General features: G+C 39.9%; 1 protein-coding gene across 4 annotated transcripts in view; it reads left to right on the forward strand.

The window, feature by feature from the left end:
• MCTP1 (multiple C2 and transmembrane domain containing 1) overlaps positions 1 to 18,729 on the forward strand; it is a 190,668-nt gene that overhangs the window by 55,090 nt on the left and 116,849 nt on the right. For all 4 annotated transcript variants that reach the window (XR_008933284.1, XM_056849242.1, XM_056849244.1 and 1 more), the window contains one exon: positions 1,748 to 1,848. Coding sequence is in view for 3 of the 4 variants with exons in the window: in XM_056849242.1 (XP_056705220.1) it covers positions 1,748 to 1,848 (101 nt within the window). In the remaining variant the exon portion in view is untranslated. The remainder of the gene's footprint in view (positions 1 to 1,747; positions 1,849 to 18,729) is intronic.

Here is an 18,729-nt window from a genome sequence, read left to right on the forward strand (position 1 = left end):
ACAATAATCATAAATAAGAAGGCTGACAATCATCTGATAAATCATTACTTTAAGTTGTATGTCTAAAGTAATATATTAAACTCATTTGCTTTTCACAGAATCCTACAATAATATTCTACATTATGTCACTGGCCTGGTTTGTCAGAGTGTGCAATAAATTGCTCTAAATCAGCTGACTAGCTGAATCTAAAAGTTCAAACTATAATTACCCCACAGAACCCTGACAAATAGTATTGAGTGAAATACTGCAATGCTTTTTTTCCCCTTTTGCGGGGGGCAGAAATGTTCTTGTAGGTGGAAAAAATCATTTTGTTCTTTTGTTTTGTCATGCAGAAAAACATGTGCTAAATATTGTTTAAAAACTAGCAAAGAGCTAACCTTTAATATCCCCACTCTCCATTCCTGGCTTCTGTATTCATCTTTGCTTCTCATAGGCTTGGAAAACCTCTGAATTAAGACACTATCTTTAACAAAAAGCTGGGAGAGATTGTGGAATGGAGCACTGTTGACAAGCGTATGGATTCTGATAATATATATAAATGTAACGGATCCAGATATTTTGCAGTCATGTAAACAGTGTGGGAAATCTTTTCGTATGGCTTTTTATCCTGCGATTAAATAAATTTTTGATAATGGATAAATATTAAGAAATTAAATGTTATCTTTGTAACAAATGCCATGTGTTTTTTGTAGAAAGATATAAATACATTTATATGTGAAAACTGATGTGCCATATAACTGCATTGCCTCAGCTCAGTATGCCAAGGTCAGACCTTCTCTGTACACAATAAGCCGTCTTATGGGATTTATACTGTGGGCTTTGTGTCTGACTCTTATTGGTAAAAATGTTTGTCTAACGCTTTAATATTTGACGTTTCAAGCATAAAATATTCCTTTTCCCCAAGCAATATACACTTAATGACTATCCATCAAGCAGCAGCCAAGTAGAAGGAAAAATAATTTGTACTTATTAAAATCCTGCATTGTTTTGATAATTAGCCTTAACAATGTAAAATGTTTAGAAGTCCTTTACTTCTCCTGCTTTTTTAAAATGCCAGTGGGTTTTTTTAAAGAGCCAAAGTTTACTTATAAATATATTTAGTTGTCTTTGAAAAATAATGCTGATCTGTCATACGTAGTATATACAGCTTCATACCAAAATAATATGAATAAGTTCAAGACACATCATAGAAATAGTCATTTTTGGCAAGTTATCCGGGAGGTCTTAAAAATAATGCTACTTTCTATAAAAGATTGTGGGGATATAGAAGTTACTGTAGTTTTTAAGACCCTTTCATTATCTGTATGAAATCGGAACATGAGCTTCAAAAGTATATCTCGGGAACTGGATGGCAGCCTAGTTTATTTTACGTAGAAATGTCTTTTGATGAATTATGACTTGGGCATTACTCTTCAGTATCCTTTTTGTAAATTATATTTCCATTCCAAGTAAATGTTGAGATATTTGGAATAAATAATGCACCAAAAACAGAAGATATCGAAGATTAGTTATGATCTAGAGCCATTAAAATCCAATAATAGAAGCAGAAATAGATTTTTCCTATGTTTGATGGAGATGTGGCTGTGCTGAAAAGATGAAGTGCACAGTTCCAATCCAAATGCCTATTGCAGAAGAATCAAACAGATTGCTATAAAAATATGAATGGGAAAAGAAGTAATAATTTGTGCCTGTTTTCCCATTCCTTTGCAAGTTCAATCTAATTTTATACTTTTGTCTGTGTTCTAGAGCCTAGTGAGGATGTTTCATAATATGAAGGATGTGGGATTTCTCCAGGTGAAGGTCATCAGAGCAGAAGGTTTGATGGCAGCTGATGTAACAGGCAAGACGTATTTCAATTTCTGTAGTTATAGATCCCTTACTGAAGCAGATCTGGTTTATAGCCTTTTGCAAAACCAGCAGTGCACTCAAGATATAAATCTTAAGTTTGCTAGGATTTCTTTCTGTTTGTTTGTTCTGGTGAACTCAGTTTTTTTCCCCCTTTTTGGTTCCTTTAAAGAAGCCACTTCACAAACAAATCTGTGTCTCGGTTGGGGTTTTTGATGCTAGCTAACAGCACTTTACTGCAAGTTTTTATGGGAAAGGATAATGTATCATCTCACTATTGCAGATCCCCCAAAGAGGGCTTCATGGTGTGAGGCTTTATTCTCAGTGGGCTGAAAAATATAAACAACAATTTGAACAAAACTGAATTAAATATTTTACAAGATTAAGTTGTCACCAGTTCATGGTATGACAGGTTCACGTGTTAATCTAAAGCTGTCTTGTTGTTTTTTAAGTGGGAATACAAAGAATAACTTGAAATAAAGCTTTAAAGTAGTACTTTTGTTTGTCTCCCTGATATGTAGATAGAAATATATCTATGTAAATGCTATAGGTATATTATATAGTTATTATCATTATTTAATATCATCATCAACAGCACCGTGCATGTTGCCGTACTGATTTTATAAAGTTTCACACAGCATTAATTTTAGGATTTCATCTTTAAAAGCTGATTTGTAAGAGATGTTGCACACAGGTAGTTCTAAACAGGCAAACTAATCAGAGTATCAAGAAGTATTAAGAAGTCGCTTGCTTTCTCAGAGTGTAAACAGGTGGCCATTCATAGTTCAGAGGTGAATACTTAGCCTGAGTTGCCTCCTACTGTACCCACTGGAATTTGGGTATATAGAGGTGGACAATTGGATTCACACTTCTAATCTGAGTTGTGTGTGTGTGGTCAAGTCACAGCTGACTTATGGTGACCCCATAGGGGTTTTAAGGTAAAAGATGTTCAGAGGTCGTTTGCCATTGCTTGCCTTTGCGTGGGTTGAGAGAGTTCTGAGAGAACTGTGACTGGCCCAGGGTCACCCAGCAGGCTTCATGTGGAGGAGTAGGGAATTGAACCCGTGTCTCCAGATTAGAGTCTGTCTCTCTTAACCACAACACCACGCTGGCTCTGAATTAATGCGCTGGTATTCTTTAAAAAATATTAATAAAAATAGACAGTCAACAATAGATATATACATATACTAAAAACAGTCACATAATCACATAAAATCACGTGAAGTACTTCACAACTCTGCATCAGTAACCCCTTCTCACTTAACCAAAACTATAGAATGCACTGGTATTCTACCTACAGCAAGATACCATGGATTGGGACACAAGGTGCTTGTGAATGCTGATCTTTCCTTCCTCCTCATTCCTCCAGCAGCCCCTGAAACCTCCAAGAAGCTGGTGCTTGGAGTCACAGGAGGCTCACACAAAAAACACCCTTGGCTACCTGATCTGCCCTGAGGAAGAGGAAAAAGATTAACTATCCCACAGCTTCCTTTTCTTCCAGTGGTTCTGTTGACACAAGACACTCCATTGGTGGAAGAGAAATGAGTGCAGTTTTACCTAATATCTCTTTGTTTTCGGCCCTCTAAATTGTGATTTGCTTTGTCCATGGAAACTTTGGGGAGGTCTCAGAAAGCAGGTGGGGGAAGCTAAAGGTTAGAATGATTGCATCCACAAGCTCCTGCTGCTTATGGTTTCTAGAATCTCATCCTTATGTGTGTTTGCATGAGTGTTTGGAGTGCCGTTGACCAATGTGGCACCAATGTGGTATAATCTGATATAGCTGGAAGCCTAGAATACCACTTTTTGAGTGAGGACACCTTTTTATTGCATTATTTTGCTAGCGAGGACAGGGTGTGGTCTGCAGCAGGTAGAGACAAGTTTTTCCTGTTGACCACCTGGTATAACTTCTTGGGTTGCCAACCCCATCTTAGGAAATTCCTGGATATTTAGGAGTGGTGCTTGAAGAGGTGGAGTTTGGGGAGGGGAGGAAGCGGTGTGGGGATGTAATGCCATAGAATCTCTCCTCTCAAACCTCCATTTTCTCCAGGAAAACTGATTGCTGTGGTCTGGAGATCAGTTGTAATTCTGAGAGGATTCCAGGACCCACTTGAAAGTTGGCAACCCCTAATAATTGTGGGTATCTTCAAATGCAAAGAACTGACCTGCTGGTACTTAGCACAACTGCTTTAAGAAACAACTTCTGTGTTTAATTATTGCTGTTAGTTCAGTTTATTTCTGTGTTAATTTCTTTAGAAGTTTTAAAGCTGTAGATTGGTCTTGGTGCTCCATGATAAAAGCCCCCCCCCCAAAAAAAAGAACCGCTTGGTAAATCATTTACATTTATCAAAACCTTAGCGAATGCTGTTGAAAGAGGTTATAGTCTGTTATTTTTTAGAAGTGAATGTTGTTTCTCCATAATAGCTAATCCATATTGATAATTAGCATTATTATCAAACCCGTTGATCAAAGTGGTTTGGCCTAATGAAGTTAAAGCTTCAAAAATATCTGACACTATAAGGTCTATTGACCAAATCTTTTTGACCAGTCAGGTTGCCAACTCTGTGTTACAGTGTATAATATGCCACCCATTTATACATGGTGAATGATATGGCAGATTTTGAAACAGCACACTCCATGTTTTGTGAGAAGATCCAAGACAAGTACGTTACGTTTAAGGATATTAACAGTGCAATTCTAAACAGAGTTAAAACCTTTTAAATCCATTGATTTCAATGGATTTAGTAGGGTGTAACACTGTTTAGGGTTGCAATGTAAAATACCTGGACTACATTCCTGGGCATACTTCCTTGAGAGTGACTCTACTGCCTGGTTACCGTTTTACCCAGTAAAACGTGTTTAAATTATGTTGTGTGTTGCTTCTTTTGACACATAAGTATAGTCTGCCTTTGGGAAAATATGTTGTATAAGTTGGTATTTTCCTAATGGCTCCAAGAAAAGTGTAATGAACATCACATCTCCTCCAGAAAGGCACTATTTTTTTTTCCATTTCTGAAAACTAAAAACATGTTTGCGGATCATACAAAATACCATATCTTTTCTGTGGCGGTGAGAGGACAATTTCTAAAGATTTCTTTCACCTTATAATCCAATGTGGTCTGAACAGAGAGAGGGAAAGAGAGATGGTTATTAATGGGGCAATGGAATAATTCATTCTGACCTTGCTTAGTCCTGGGTTTTTCCTGAGCAATACGTCATCTATGCCAGTTGCAAAATTTTGGGGAGAATATTTCAGTCATTTATACCGAATTTCCGAAACCTTACTTGTGAAGGTACGCATAAGAACTGTTCTCTTTGAGGAGGAATACTCATGCTTTACACAAAATGTTGACTAGAAATGGACAGAAAATAGTTTTATTACAAAATTAAGCATTTCCCCTCCTTTTGCTTTCAATGTTTGGTTGTATTTCTATATTTTTCTGTATAGTCTAATATTTGTTAATATTTGTTATGAGAAAGAAACTGATAGATGTGTTTGTTTCCAAGCTCAGGCTGGAACAATACTAAGAAAAGAAAAAACTGATTATAAATTATTCAGTTTCAGTTCTCCCACAAATGTTTGTACCTCCAAATGTTGGAGTATGACATAATTTCAGTGCTTCATCTTGCAGTATTTTTAAGTAGTTTAATTCACATTAGCCTGTCCATACAAATCAGTATTTATAGACATAAAAGTACTGTGTATATATGCAAAAGTAAATGTTGGTCTGAGGTAGCAAATAAAATAGTATAAGATATTTAAAAGATCTCCATGATTATTTCATTTTGTATTCTTATATACCTAGGAATAAAATGGTGTATCGGTAAAGAACCAGTCTGCCTGCACCCATATTCCTGTAGATTGGATTATCTTCTTGTATTAAATTACTGTAAACAAAAAGTAATATGTACAAGTTTTAGTTTCAGAGAAACTCTCTAGGCACCCATAATATTCTGTCATTGAGAGAGCAACAGATTTTCTTTTATTGTGTTGAGTTGTGACCTGTCTTGTTAGGGTTACAAATAACTTTTGGGTTTTCAAATTTAAAAAGGGTATACTATCATTAATTATTATTACTGTATTTAAAACAAAGAGTTACTGAGTCTGTTCCATGAATTAGCTAAAAGGTAAATTTTTAATGAAACTTCAGTTCTTCTCAGTTCCATGAAACACATGGATTTATTCATTCTGAATAAGGTCTCTTCATCTTGTAAAATCATGCATGTCTGAGGCACTTTTTCTTTTGGTCTCAACAAGGTAGTGTTTCTACCATTTTTAAGAAGATTAATTGTGGTGGCTAACTATCCAGTATTTGACTGCTGCATATACTTGTGGACTGAGCACCATCACAAGGGTCAACTGAAATTTTTATCAAGTTGCAGAGAGGTTTCACAACCTTAGCAGGTGTATGTCAAAGGTTTGACATGGAATATATGGAATAAGTTTTAATTTTTTTATTTTTTTTATTTTTTTTGGTTAATTCATTTGTAAGTATAGCCAGGACAGACAGAATGCAAGGAAGTGCTGTTTCATCCCTATACACTCAACAGTCCAATTTAAGTAGAGTGAAAAACTGAGATTCTGAGTTCTGAGTTCAGGTGAAAAACAGTTAATGGTGGCTTACAAAGTGTGAGGCCAGCCTGTGAATGCACAGTTCCTTCCCCTGTCTAGAATGCTTTCTCCTCCCCTCAACACATACCTTTTTTTTCCTTCCTGCTATTACATATCCACTGAGGCAGTCTGTTTACCTTGTAAACTAGATATTGAAATCAGAGTTTTAAAAAGTCTAGCAAGTCATACCTATCAGGAACCCACTTTGTGTAGGCACACATGTAATACAAAGCCATGGTTAACTCCAGGAATGGAAAGGATGGCCAGGGGAGAACAAGTGTATATTTTAAACAGCATTCCATTTCCAAAATATGTTTTTTCCAGGAGCTGGCTGTAGTAACTTCCTTGTTGTTCCATAATGTATCTGTTTTATGTAAATGCACATACAATTAACAGACCATATCACACCTGGTTATAACATTCTTTATATACTGTAAATGTTTCTCCGAACAACGAGCGTTCTTCTCGTTGCAAAAAAAGAAGTGTGGGGGAGGGCAATATAAGCCAGTGAAAGGGATGTGATTCTTTGAGCACTTCTACCTGGTGCTGAATGAAAATTTGAGAGAGGCCAGATATTTTGATGGCTTGGTCGTTTGCTTTGCACGGAGGTATGTAGAACTCCATATCAAGACACTGATGCTGTCGCAAGCGGGTAATTAATTCATCAAACTCCATCCATCGGAACTGCTGTGCAGGTGACTCTGACCTCCCAAAGTCCCATTGAACAGTTGCGATTCTGTGCCACTATTTTATGGCAGTTAGCAGGTTTAGAGCATTTCGCTGAAAGTAATCAGCTCTCGGTGACAGAAGGATGTGGCTTTAACTGTAGCAGCACAGACCTCTTTTGCCAAATGAAAAATAAGCGGTTGTATGGTGTCCTAAAAGCCATCAAAGCTGGCAATAAAAAGGCACCAATATAACTTTTCTTCAAGTATCACAATTTTTTACCCATTTCATGATAATTTGAGAAAGCAGTTCGGGATTTTTCACATTTTGTGGTATGAAGAATAAGAAAATAATTCAGAATATGTGCACTGTCCTTAGGCCCCCAGCTTTGAATTTATTAGTAATGAACACATTGTCCAGCCGTTCCATTAACAGAGAGATTTGAAAATGAAGAGTGAACAGCCATAAATAAAGCAGTATGGAGGAGAAACTAATTTTCTTCCTTTCTGATTCAGATCAGTATGTTTCTTATAGAGTGGCACAATTCACCTTGGCAGCTAAGAAAATATGGGCCAGAGCTGTATCTAAAGGCTGAACTATTTTAAGTGTATATTGTGAAAGTGTTTGTGTTTTTAATTGTGTTTTTAAGAATTTTTAACTTGATGAATTTGTTGCTTTTGCTATAGCTTTGTATGTCTCTCTGTATGTCCTAATTGAAATGGACTTCAGCCTTATACATGAAATATTTTGCTTGCTTGCTAAAGAAAGCAATACAGTATTGGGAAATATGTGTTGGATAAATAATTGTCATAGCTTCTTCAGAGATCTCAATTTTGATTATAATTGTTAATCATAATAACAACTCAGGGTGCTTTAGTGGTAAATACATATTTATTTTTATTTCATTTACTTCATTTATACCCACCTTTCCTCCCTAATGGGGACCCTAAATGGCTTACATGATTCTCCCTTCCCCTGTCCTCAAAACAACCCTGTGAGGTAAGTTAGGGTGAGTGTGGGGACTGGCCCAGCAAGCTTCCATGACAGGGTGTGGATTTGAACCAGGGTCTCCCAGATCCTACTCCAATACTCTAACCACTATACCACAAGTAATATCTTTTTATATGACTAAAACAGGGGTCCCCAATGTTTTTGAGCCTGCAGGCATGTTTGTAATTCTGACACAGGGTGGAGGGCACAACCACAAAATGGCTGCTGTAGGAGATGGAGCCTACCACAAAATTTTAGGGAGTGAGGTTATACATAACTCTAATAGTAAGTCTTCAAAATTTCAGGCTAAAGCTCTGTTTAACAGGATGCCTTTTCAAAGGAACATAATTGTTTTAAAATATTTTCCTTCCTTTGCACAGCTTGTTTTCAGTCAGACAATAAAAATTCTTGTGCTGTAGTGGCAACTACTTCCAAAGCAATATTTTTAAAGTTCGGTACAGCCATTCAGAAGCCCTGCTGGGCAAAAGGCCCATCTAGGTCCACGTTCTAAAAGGTCCATGTTCTAAAAACACTTGGCAGGCACCAGGAAAGGTGTCAGGGAAAGGCACCATGTTGGGGACCCCTGAACTAAAACATCACAAAGAGTGATCTAGCTTTTGAGACTCTAGAAAGCTTGTATTAGTTGGTAATAAAGATGTTAAGTTATTGCCGCTTTTGGATTTTTTTCATAATGGACCAACTTGGCTACCTACAACATGCCATGTAGTTAGCAAAAAACAACCACAATAACAAAGCTTTTCTTCTTGAGAATGGTCTATAATTCCTCAAGAAAAATGCACAGCTTCTGAATGGAGGCCACCAGCTAAAGAACAACTCGTAAAAAGCAATGCAAATATACCCATTTAAATAGAGGCAGTTATTTGTGATATAGAAGTGATTATGTATGGTTTTACAATTAAGAGGATTTAATAAATACCTTTTTCGGTGATGCATCTCAAATCTTTGAAAATTCATTGCTGTAAATAAAAATAGTTTATATGAAACATTCTGCTACTGTACTTATGATTTTGAAGGGAAAAATCTAGTAGTGTAAAAATCAGATTGTTTAATAAGGTGATATTTACCATTTTATTTTAGGTATTTGCATTATGTTTTTGCAAATAATGATGGCATATTATTTAAGAAATTAAATCATTGGAAAATACGTTTAATTTTTTAATCTGCTGCAATAGGAACCTTATTTTTCTTATTTTTGAAATAAGGACTCATTAGCAGATCTAACTCTGTTGCATTTGACAGGCTGACTAGAAAACAGTTTATTTTTTGCTGTCTGTGGGTTTTAATTAAGATGTGTTCAATTATAGTCCTTTCTCTCTCACTCTCTCACACACACACTTTTCTCTACTTGCTGCGTCACAGACCGGCGATCAGGGCGCTTTCAGATGGTCCAGCCCATGACTTTGACCTTCTGCGCAGTCCAGCGTTCCCTGGGGAACCGTTCAGCTCATGAGGTCTGATTTCACACTTCCAGGATGCCTCGGCTCTCTTAACAATGACAGGGAGACAAAGCCCTTTAGAACAGGCCGCACGGGGACTTGTTTAAATTGGAAACTAGAGAGGAGTCAAGGAACAAGGTTATGGACTATAGAATAGTGCTTTTAATAAAGAGCTCACAGCTCTGGTTCAGCTCAAAGAGGGCTACCTCTGTACAATTAATTGAGTCATTTTTCTAGAGTATCTTAGACTTCTAATTTCTCACAGAATTATGATAAATATTAGCTAAAAGGCAAATGAGAGATGCATGAAATGAATTAGAACACTGTGATTAATGTTTTTTTTGTCCGTATTGGAAATAAATTTGCTTGAGTTTTACCCAGTTGTTTTAATTGTACAGGGTGTGGGATTTCCATGGATTAAAAATTCTAATTTTGTTTGAAGGTTTACAGTACTTAGATCCATTATCCTTGATGCTTCAACTGTTATGTTGAAGGCCAGCAGAAGTACAGCTTGAAAAATGCAGTAATCGCGAACAAATGTAAAATTCCTAGACAAATCCAACTTTCACATGAATATATTGTACATCTGATTCTTCTTTATATCACTCTTCTATGGAATACTAACAGCTTCTTAAACTAGCTCAGACCTACAAACTAGTATTAACTACAGTTGAAAGGCTAGCTAAAATGACATGGTGATGCAGTGTGATATCACCCAACATGACCCTTGGACATCTTTCCTGCTGTCTTCTAGGTCAGAGAACCAGCAGGAAAGATGTCCAAGGGTCAACTTAGGTGATAAATGTGGTTAGCAGCAAGTGGCAAGGATATCAATAGAGAATGGGCAGGAAGGAATACTCAGGAAGTATTAAGTTATGCACTGGGTTTGCAGAAACATGGACAGGTATCTGAGTAATGCACCTTTTGCAACCGAGGGCAAACCTCCATCTGAGTCATTATACCTAGCATAAGCCTGAGTGCCCGAACCGTGCCTCTTCACTGATTTTAAAAGTACAACTTTGTGTCCACCACTGAATAATCATTTTGCTTCACTCCTTTTAATGGGGTGGCTGAAACAATCTTCTTCTCACTTTTATGACTTGAAAACCATTTAGGGTGTGAACATACTTGCAATGTTAGATTATATTGTCGAAGGCTTTCACGGTCAGAGTTCATTGGTTCTTGTAGGTTATCCGGGCTGTGTAACCGTGGTCTTGGAATTTTCTTTCCTGACGTTTTGCCAGCAGCTGTGGCAGGCATCTTCAGAGTAGTAACACTGAAGGACAGTGTCGGACAGTGTGTAGGAAGAGTCAGAGAGGGGTTGGGTTTGAGCTGAGTACTGTCCTGCAGAAGTAATGTGCTAATCATTGTCCTGTAAGTATCAAGATAATGTACTGAGGGTGTGGTATGTTAATATGGAACCATTGTATCCTGAAGTGATCTGTTAATGTGTGAAATCCAAAGCTAATCTGCTTGGCTATTGTTGACTGTAGCCTTTGTTAGTCTGGAGGTTTTTCAGGGCAGGAAGCCAAGCCTTATTCATTCTTAAACTCTCTTCTTTTCTGTTAAAGTTGTGCTGATGTTTATGAATTTCAATGGCTTCTCTGTGCAATCTGACAAAATTGTTGGTAGAATTGTCCAGTCTTTCAGTGTCTTGGAATAAGACCCTGTGTCCTGTTTGTGTCAGTCCATGTTCAGCCACTGCTGATTTCTCAGGTTGGCCAAGTCTGCAGTATCTTTCATGTTCTTTTATCCTTGTTTGTATGCTGCATTTTGTGGTCCCGATGTAAACTTCTCCACAGCTGCAAGGTATACGATATACTCCTGCAGAGGTGAGGGGGTCTCTTTTGTCTTTTGCTGATCGTAGCATTTGTTGTATTTTCTTGGTGGGTTTAAACACCGTTTGTAGGTTATGTTTTTTCAAAACACTTAGATTATATTGTTGAAAGCAATTAGTACTTTATCTCTTGTATCATTGTTAACTAATGGTAAATATCTGAATGTGGACAGCTAGCAAAGATCCAACTTTGTTTAAAAACTGGAACTGGCAAGGTATGTTTTCTGTGTAACGATTTATCATTTTAAGGACTGACTAGATTCCTACTACATGTGTATTTAAAACAACAACATCAAAAGCTTAGCTGAAATGGAGCGGTAAATTGTTGCATTTGTTCACACAAGTAAATTAAACTATCCATTCCACATCTGCCTCCTGAACTGGTTGCAGTGTTGTTGGAGAAAAGTAGGTCAACCAGAAAAGACTTAAAATATGATCTGTGATTTTTGCCTAGAAATAAATATATGAATGCCTCTTCTCTCTGGGATCAGCAACATTGCTAACAATTTCAGTGAGATCTGAACACATTGGAAAAGTAGGTGAATGTAAACAAGATGCAATTCAACAAGGATAAATGCAGAGTTCTACATCTGGATAACAAAAATAAGAAACACACATACTGGATGGGGATACACTTCTCGGTAACAGTGTGTGTGTGTTCAAGATCTTGGGGGTACAGGTGGTCTGTGGGATCAATATGAGCAGCCAGTGTGATGCAGTGGCAAAAAAGGCTAATGCAGTTCTGGGGTATATCAGCAGAGGCATAACATCCAAATTGCAAAATGTCAAAGTCTTGCTTTCCACTGCATTGGTCAGGCTGCACCTGGAATACTGTGTGCAGTTCTGAGGGCCTCACTTCAAAAAATATGTGGATAGAATGGGGCATGTGCAGAGGAGAGCAACGAGGATGATCAGGGGCCTGGAGACCAAGCTCTATGAGAAAAGGCTGAGGGACTTGGGAATATTCAGTCTGGAAAATAGGAGATTGAGGGGGACATGGTGTAGTGGTTAAGAGCAGCAGACTCTATAATCTGGAGAACCAGTGATTCCCCACTCCTTCACATTAAGCCTGCTGGGTGACCTTGGGCCAGTCACAGTTCTCTCAGAACTCTCTCAGTCCCACCTACCTCACAAGGTGCCTGTTATGGGGAGAGGAAGGGAATGTTGATTGAAAACCGCTTTGAGACTTCTTAAGGTAGAGAAAAGTTTGGGTATAAAAACCTACTTCTTTAACTATTTGAAAGGCTGTCACTTAGGGGAGGGGAGCTGTTCCTGTTGGCAGCAGAGGGTAGGACTCACAATAATGTGTTTAAAGTATGGGCAGAAAGGTACCAGCTGGATATTGTGGGGGGGAGTTGTTCAGCAGTGGAATCGGCTGCCTAAGGAGGTGGTAAGTTCTCCCTCACTGGCAGTCTTCAGGCAGCTGCTGGATGAACACTTATCAGGGATGCTTTAGGTTGATCCTGCATTGAGCAAGGGGTTGGACTAGATGGCCTGTATGGCTTCTTCCAACTCTATGATTCTATGATAATTTAAACAAAATAAACCTAAGAAAATAATTTTGGTAGTAGTTAATAAACACAATATAACATTTTTTATCCTTGTACCCGAATCATTGCCTCAAAGTATTTGACCCACATGATTACCAAGCTCATGTGCACTTGTTATCTTGTTTTATTGTTGCTTCAGTGGTGTCCCAGATACTCCCCAGAAGTGATCACATGCCATGAAGACTATCTGAATGCCTGCCCTTTCCGCACAAGGATTTTGTTCTTGTCTGCTAAATTGGCCCAATTCCCCCTATTCTAAAACTTTACAAAGGACCGTCATTCACTCCCTGCTAATTATGTGCCCAGTCCCACACATCCAGTCAACCACTTATCTTGCATCTAATCTAGCCTTCTTGCATTCCTGTTGTTCTACATCTCTGCTCTCGAATTCCTTGCCTCTGTTTTTTGCCTTGTTTCCAAAAAGGTCCAGATCACTGATTTTGTCAATGTTTTGTACATGTTTTCTAGATAACTAAGAGTTGGAACTGGATTTTGAAGGTGCAAAGAAGAAAGTCCAGCAGTATTCAGTTTGGGTTAAATAGGCCATGGGATTTTACATAGAGTCTTTTGCATGTTTGTGACAATCCTGTAAGTTAAATTTGGCTTCCCTTCTCCCCCCCCCCAACACTTTCAGATAAGCACAAGATAATGAACCTCTACAATAACATATGCTTTTCTTTCTTTCTTTTTTATTCCCCCCCCTTTTTTTGGCCTCAAGTCACAGCTGACTTCTGACGTCCCAGTAGGGTTTTCAAGGCAAGAGACTTCAGAGGTGGTTTGCCATTGTCTGCCTCCATGTCACACCCCTGGTATTCCTTGGAGTCTCCCATCCAAATACTAGCCAGGATCAGGGCTGATAATGTGTGGCTGGCCCAAGGTCACCCAGCAAACCTCCATGGCATGAGTGGGAATTTGAACCTGGGTTTCCCAGGTTCAACACCTTAACACCGTAATCACTACACCACTCTGGCTCTCAAATATGCTTATATTTGATAATCTCAGAGGCAAGAGAAGAATAAGGGTTGAAAAAACTTTTGGCTATGTTACCGAAACTGCTCTTGGATTGGGGAAATTACCATGAGCAGCGGCACTAATTTATTTATATAGCGGAATCACCCAATGTATACCAGGGTTGTTTTCAGTGAATCAGAATAATGACAGACCAAGGATTTCCAGATTAAGTGTTTATATATATTCATTCATTCAGTGTTGCAAATACATACATACAAGAAACTAAGAATAAAAAGGAGGTAGGATTAGAGACGTTTCTCAAGGGAGAGGATGTTGTTGATTGGGTAATACGTTACCGATCTAGAAGTGGAGATGTCCAAAATCCGTGGCATATAGGTACAAAATAAAATATAGCTGGGGATGGGAGAGGGATGTATCGGAGCCTTGAGCCAGCCAAGTCACCGGAAAGGAGGGGGTGTGGAGCTCCACAAAACTCAACACACACGGTAAAAGGAGGGAGAGGTAGGGCAGAACCTCACTGCTTTGTCGGGGAGGGCAAAATATACCCTTCTCTGGGGTGGGGGTGGGGGGTTGAGATTCCCCAGATGGCTCCTATCTAAAACAATAGGGATCAAAGACTTCAGCTACAGAGATCGGGCAAAGTGACAATTTGTAAACTAAGCTGGCACCAGTGATTTGCATATCTTTGGGATGGCTTGATTCGATCTTCTCATGTTCGACAATACCTCAGGAAGGTGTGAATCTCTACACTCCAGGGGTGCGGCAGAGGAGTTCTTCCTAGTTGTTAATGCCGATTGTGGCGGATGTTTTTCTCACAGGATACTGGTGGGGGGAACGGCAGGAGAGGGCGACGTGATGCTCTCGCCTCGGTGTTATGGCTTCCCTTTGGATCAGGAGACAATCAGGATCATGGCTTCCCTTTGGCTGGTTCTGCAGGGGTGACCCGGTCTTTTGTCCTGGACAGCCTGGTAATGCAGCAGAGCGCTAGGCCAGAGCAGCAGGCTATTAATGCTTAGACAGTACAGTGAGTCTCTGAGATAGTTGCCAAGACCAGGGCGGGAGGTCAGGCAGCGCATGTGGCAACAGCTACCTAGGATATCTAAACATTAGAACTTTGTGCTACATGCTGGTTGCAATAGGACATTTCTACAGAACAGGAAGGACTAGAAACATATGATTCTAAAAAATGTAATGGCTAGTTGGATGGGAAAGCACTGGTATTTATTTATTTTATTTATTTATTATTTTCCATTTATATCCTGCCCTTCACAGACAAAGCCAGGCCCAGTGGCTCTTGTCAAGGACAGCCACACACTCTTAGGGCCGGGGACCACTGGTAAGTTGTTATCAGATGAACATAATGTTCTTTGGGGGTGTACCAGAAAGGGCAGTCTCTAAGATATGAGGGTTCCAGACTGTGTAAGGCTTTAAAGGTCAAAAACAGCACCTTGAAGATCAGGGTGGAAGAGGTAAGCCACCAATTTCCGGGCCTGGCGGAGATGGAAAAAGGCCGCCTTGACCACGGCTCTGACCTGGGCCTCCAGCTTGGAGAGCCAGCATGGGTGAGATAATAAGAAGTGAGTGTGCCGGTGATACATTCACCAATAATACTTCACCTTCCAGTACAGCATCACTTTTAGTACCAGAATTCTGGGAGCCTACGACCCACGCCTCATGCTTCTGTGAGGGTTTTGGGATCTCCATGGCTAAAAAGTCATGCTAGGATGTTGGGGTAGGGCCTGGAGGGGGGTTGAGTCAGTTTCCCTTCCCCCCATTCCATCAGCAGCATCTCAGCAAAATACAACCGCAAGTTATAATTGTTCATTTGTGTTGTATTGCAAGAAACACTGAGCTATTTGTGTTGGTCTTTAGGAATTAGACTAAGTACAAGTGGAGACACACAAGAAACTTGTAGGAGTGGCGATTCCATTCCCTCAACCTTTGAGTCCTCCTCTCTCCTCCAACTTCTCATAGGCCATTTATGCAGGGTCAATTTTGATGCTCGCTCAAAGCTGCTTTTTTAAATCCGCCCTTTAAAATGACTATTCACAGTCCTGATGCAAGAAAGTCAAACAAATTCCAACACCCCCCACTCGTCTGCTCCTTTGTTCCTTCGTTTGCATAGCCATTAGCTATGGTTGTTTGCATAGCTAAGCCGCGGCTGTGATTTTTCATGGTTCCTTCAGTGAATGCTTTGATGCGGGGGTGGAGCAACTACACGAGGTCGCGTTAAAGGGACTCTTAAGAAATGCGAAACTGGTATGCGCCGGCTTTGCAGTGACTGCTGGAATGACGGTTCAACGTGAAGAAATTTAAAAAATATATGCGAGGCACTTCAGCCTGGAACACGCTGCTAATTACCAGGCATAAATGGCCTTAGTGTCTCCCTCATTCAGCCCCCATACCCTTTCTTAGTTTCTGCCCCACCCCATCTCTCTCTGTCTTTCAGCCTCCCACCACATCACTTTCTTTCTCTTTCTGTTCCCCACCTCATCACTGTTTATTGGTCTCTCAGTCCTATCATCACTCTTTCTTCAATGATGGCAGTTCACCTGCCTCCCCACCAGCTTTGCTGCCTTGGTGGATCTGCCGGCTGCTCCCCAGCCCTTTTGTCAGCTTGTCTGGTCACTCCTCTGGCTGCCCAGCTTTTCCCATAGTGGTGGTGGCTCGCCTGCCCTCTAGGTTTGTCATATCTGTTTCTCTGCTGGCTGCTTTCCTGGCCTGTTCAGCAGCTCACCTCTCCGGGTGGCAGCTCAGCTGTGGCTGCCCAACCTCTTCCCTGCTGCAGTGACAGCAGCTCACCTGCATTGTTGGCTGCAGCTTCATTGCCTTGGCTGGAGCAGGGCCTCACTGAGCTCCTCAGTGTCTTTGCTGCCTCAGCAGCCCACCTGGCTGCTCATCTGGCCTTTTTGATGATGGTGGCTACTCCTCTCTTACCTGCCTGCAGCTTTGCTGCCTCAGCAGAATGGTGAATGAAGGAGCATAGGAGCTGCACAAGCACAGGCAATGTTATTGGTTTTGGGGGAATTAGCCCCCTAAATGTATTTTTTATGTTTTCAGATTTTTTTGCAAACCTGGGGCGACCCACAAGTTTGCAGAACTATATGTTTTTAGTCAACATGGGCCTGATCTGCAGATTTAGATATCCACAGATGAGCCCACATGTGACTGTTAACATATACAAGTGGGAGGCCTGGGAGACTCGTGGGGAGGAGGTCCCATCTCCCTTGCATCTCAGCTCCAGGCTGCCACCACCTACCTTAAGCCCTCCACCACAGCAGGCAGGCCTAGAGCGTCTCTTGGCAGCAGCTGAGCCTGGAGCCACTTCAGGCATCCACCACCGCAGTGGCTGAGCTGCTTCAGGTGTCTGCTGCCATGGCAGCCGGGCCCAGAGCTGTTCCAGGTGTCCACTGCCAAGGCAGTTGGGCCTGGAGTGTATCACTGCAGCAGCAGCAGCCACCATTTCAAAAGGTTTCAAAGTGCGTTCTCACTTGTGCAGAGAGCACTTTTTTTATTTTGGGGGAATTCAACCCCCCCATGTTTTTTTTTAAATGTCAGATTTTCCTGCAAACCTAGGGGTCCCCCAAGTCCTCAGAAAGTCTGTTTTGGGTAATTGTGGCCCCAATCCATGAATTTAGGTATCCGCAGGTGGGGGCCATACTTGGAAATTACATATATAGATGGTTCCAGATTTGGTATTTATTAAGACATTGAAATGAATTATGAATTTCCCAGGTTGTATGCTTAAATTATATTCATCTGTCCAGGTCTTACCTTGGCAGCAGTTGCTTAAGAAATGGAAACATTCTGTGGGTATATTGAGAGACTGAATCGGACTTAAGGTTAAGGCTGATTCAGCAAAATTTGTTAGTCCCAATAACTATAACTTTGACTCTGCCAAAGCTGCTTTTAAAAAGTATGACAAACAATATCTTTTGGTGCAGAACTAACCAGAACAGAACTTAACATACATCATATCGAGCTGTTCAGTTTCAGTTTTGGCATGAAGTATGTGTAGGAATTAATTTGGTTTTCAAGGTACATCTAGAAATAACAACACTGGCAGTATTTCTAGACTGAATATCAGATGTAGGAACCCTTGAAAAGGAGAAAGTTGTCAGAAGGGGTGTGAATGTTTGATTTAAAAGAGAATAGCTTTATGGAATTGGAATTCTCAGATGTAATCTGGCATAGGCAAGGAAAAGAAGATCCGTTCTATCAATATGCGAGCATGATCTGTATAGAAAAGGAAAAAATGATATTATCTGGAAAACTTGGTGTAGGAGCACATGTTGTGTTCATAGGCGAGTGATGGTAAAACATTACATCAAAATTGTAAAGTGATTATATTATGAAAGGTAGTCTTCAAAAGCATTGATTACTTTTACTGAATGCTGATGGGTATTGGCAAGAAAACAAAATGGTGGAGCTGAGAGTCTGAATCATGCATGTGTGTGGCTAACCAGCTGATATATAAATGCATGCAGGCTGCTTTTCATAGCAAACCTTTTATGAGGCATTGCTCCCCACACAGTTGTAGAATTTTTCACCTCACCTTTGTAAACCTCTTTTCATGCTCTTTTTAGAAGCAAAGGTGATAATCTCTGAATCCCTCCCTGCATTTGGATTTGGTATTTAAGACTGTCCTTCTGACAGTTACCGCGGTGTCTGTGGAGATGGTTAATGAATTCATTCTTTGATATTAGGGCTAAGTGGTATTTAACTTTTTGCAAAATCCAAACATCTACAGCATGATCGGTATATTTAAAACAATTATACTTTTCCATTAAAGTTAATAATAT

Source organism: Euleptes europaea, chromosome 4 (genome assembly GCF_029931775.1).
Source record: "Euleptes europaea isolate rEulEur1 chromosome 4, rEulEur1.hap1, whole genome shotgun sequence".
NCBI classification, from domain to species: domain Eukaryota; kingdom Metazoa; phylum Chordata; class Lepidosauria; order Squamata; family Sphaerodactylidae; genus Euleptes; species Euleptes europaea.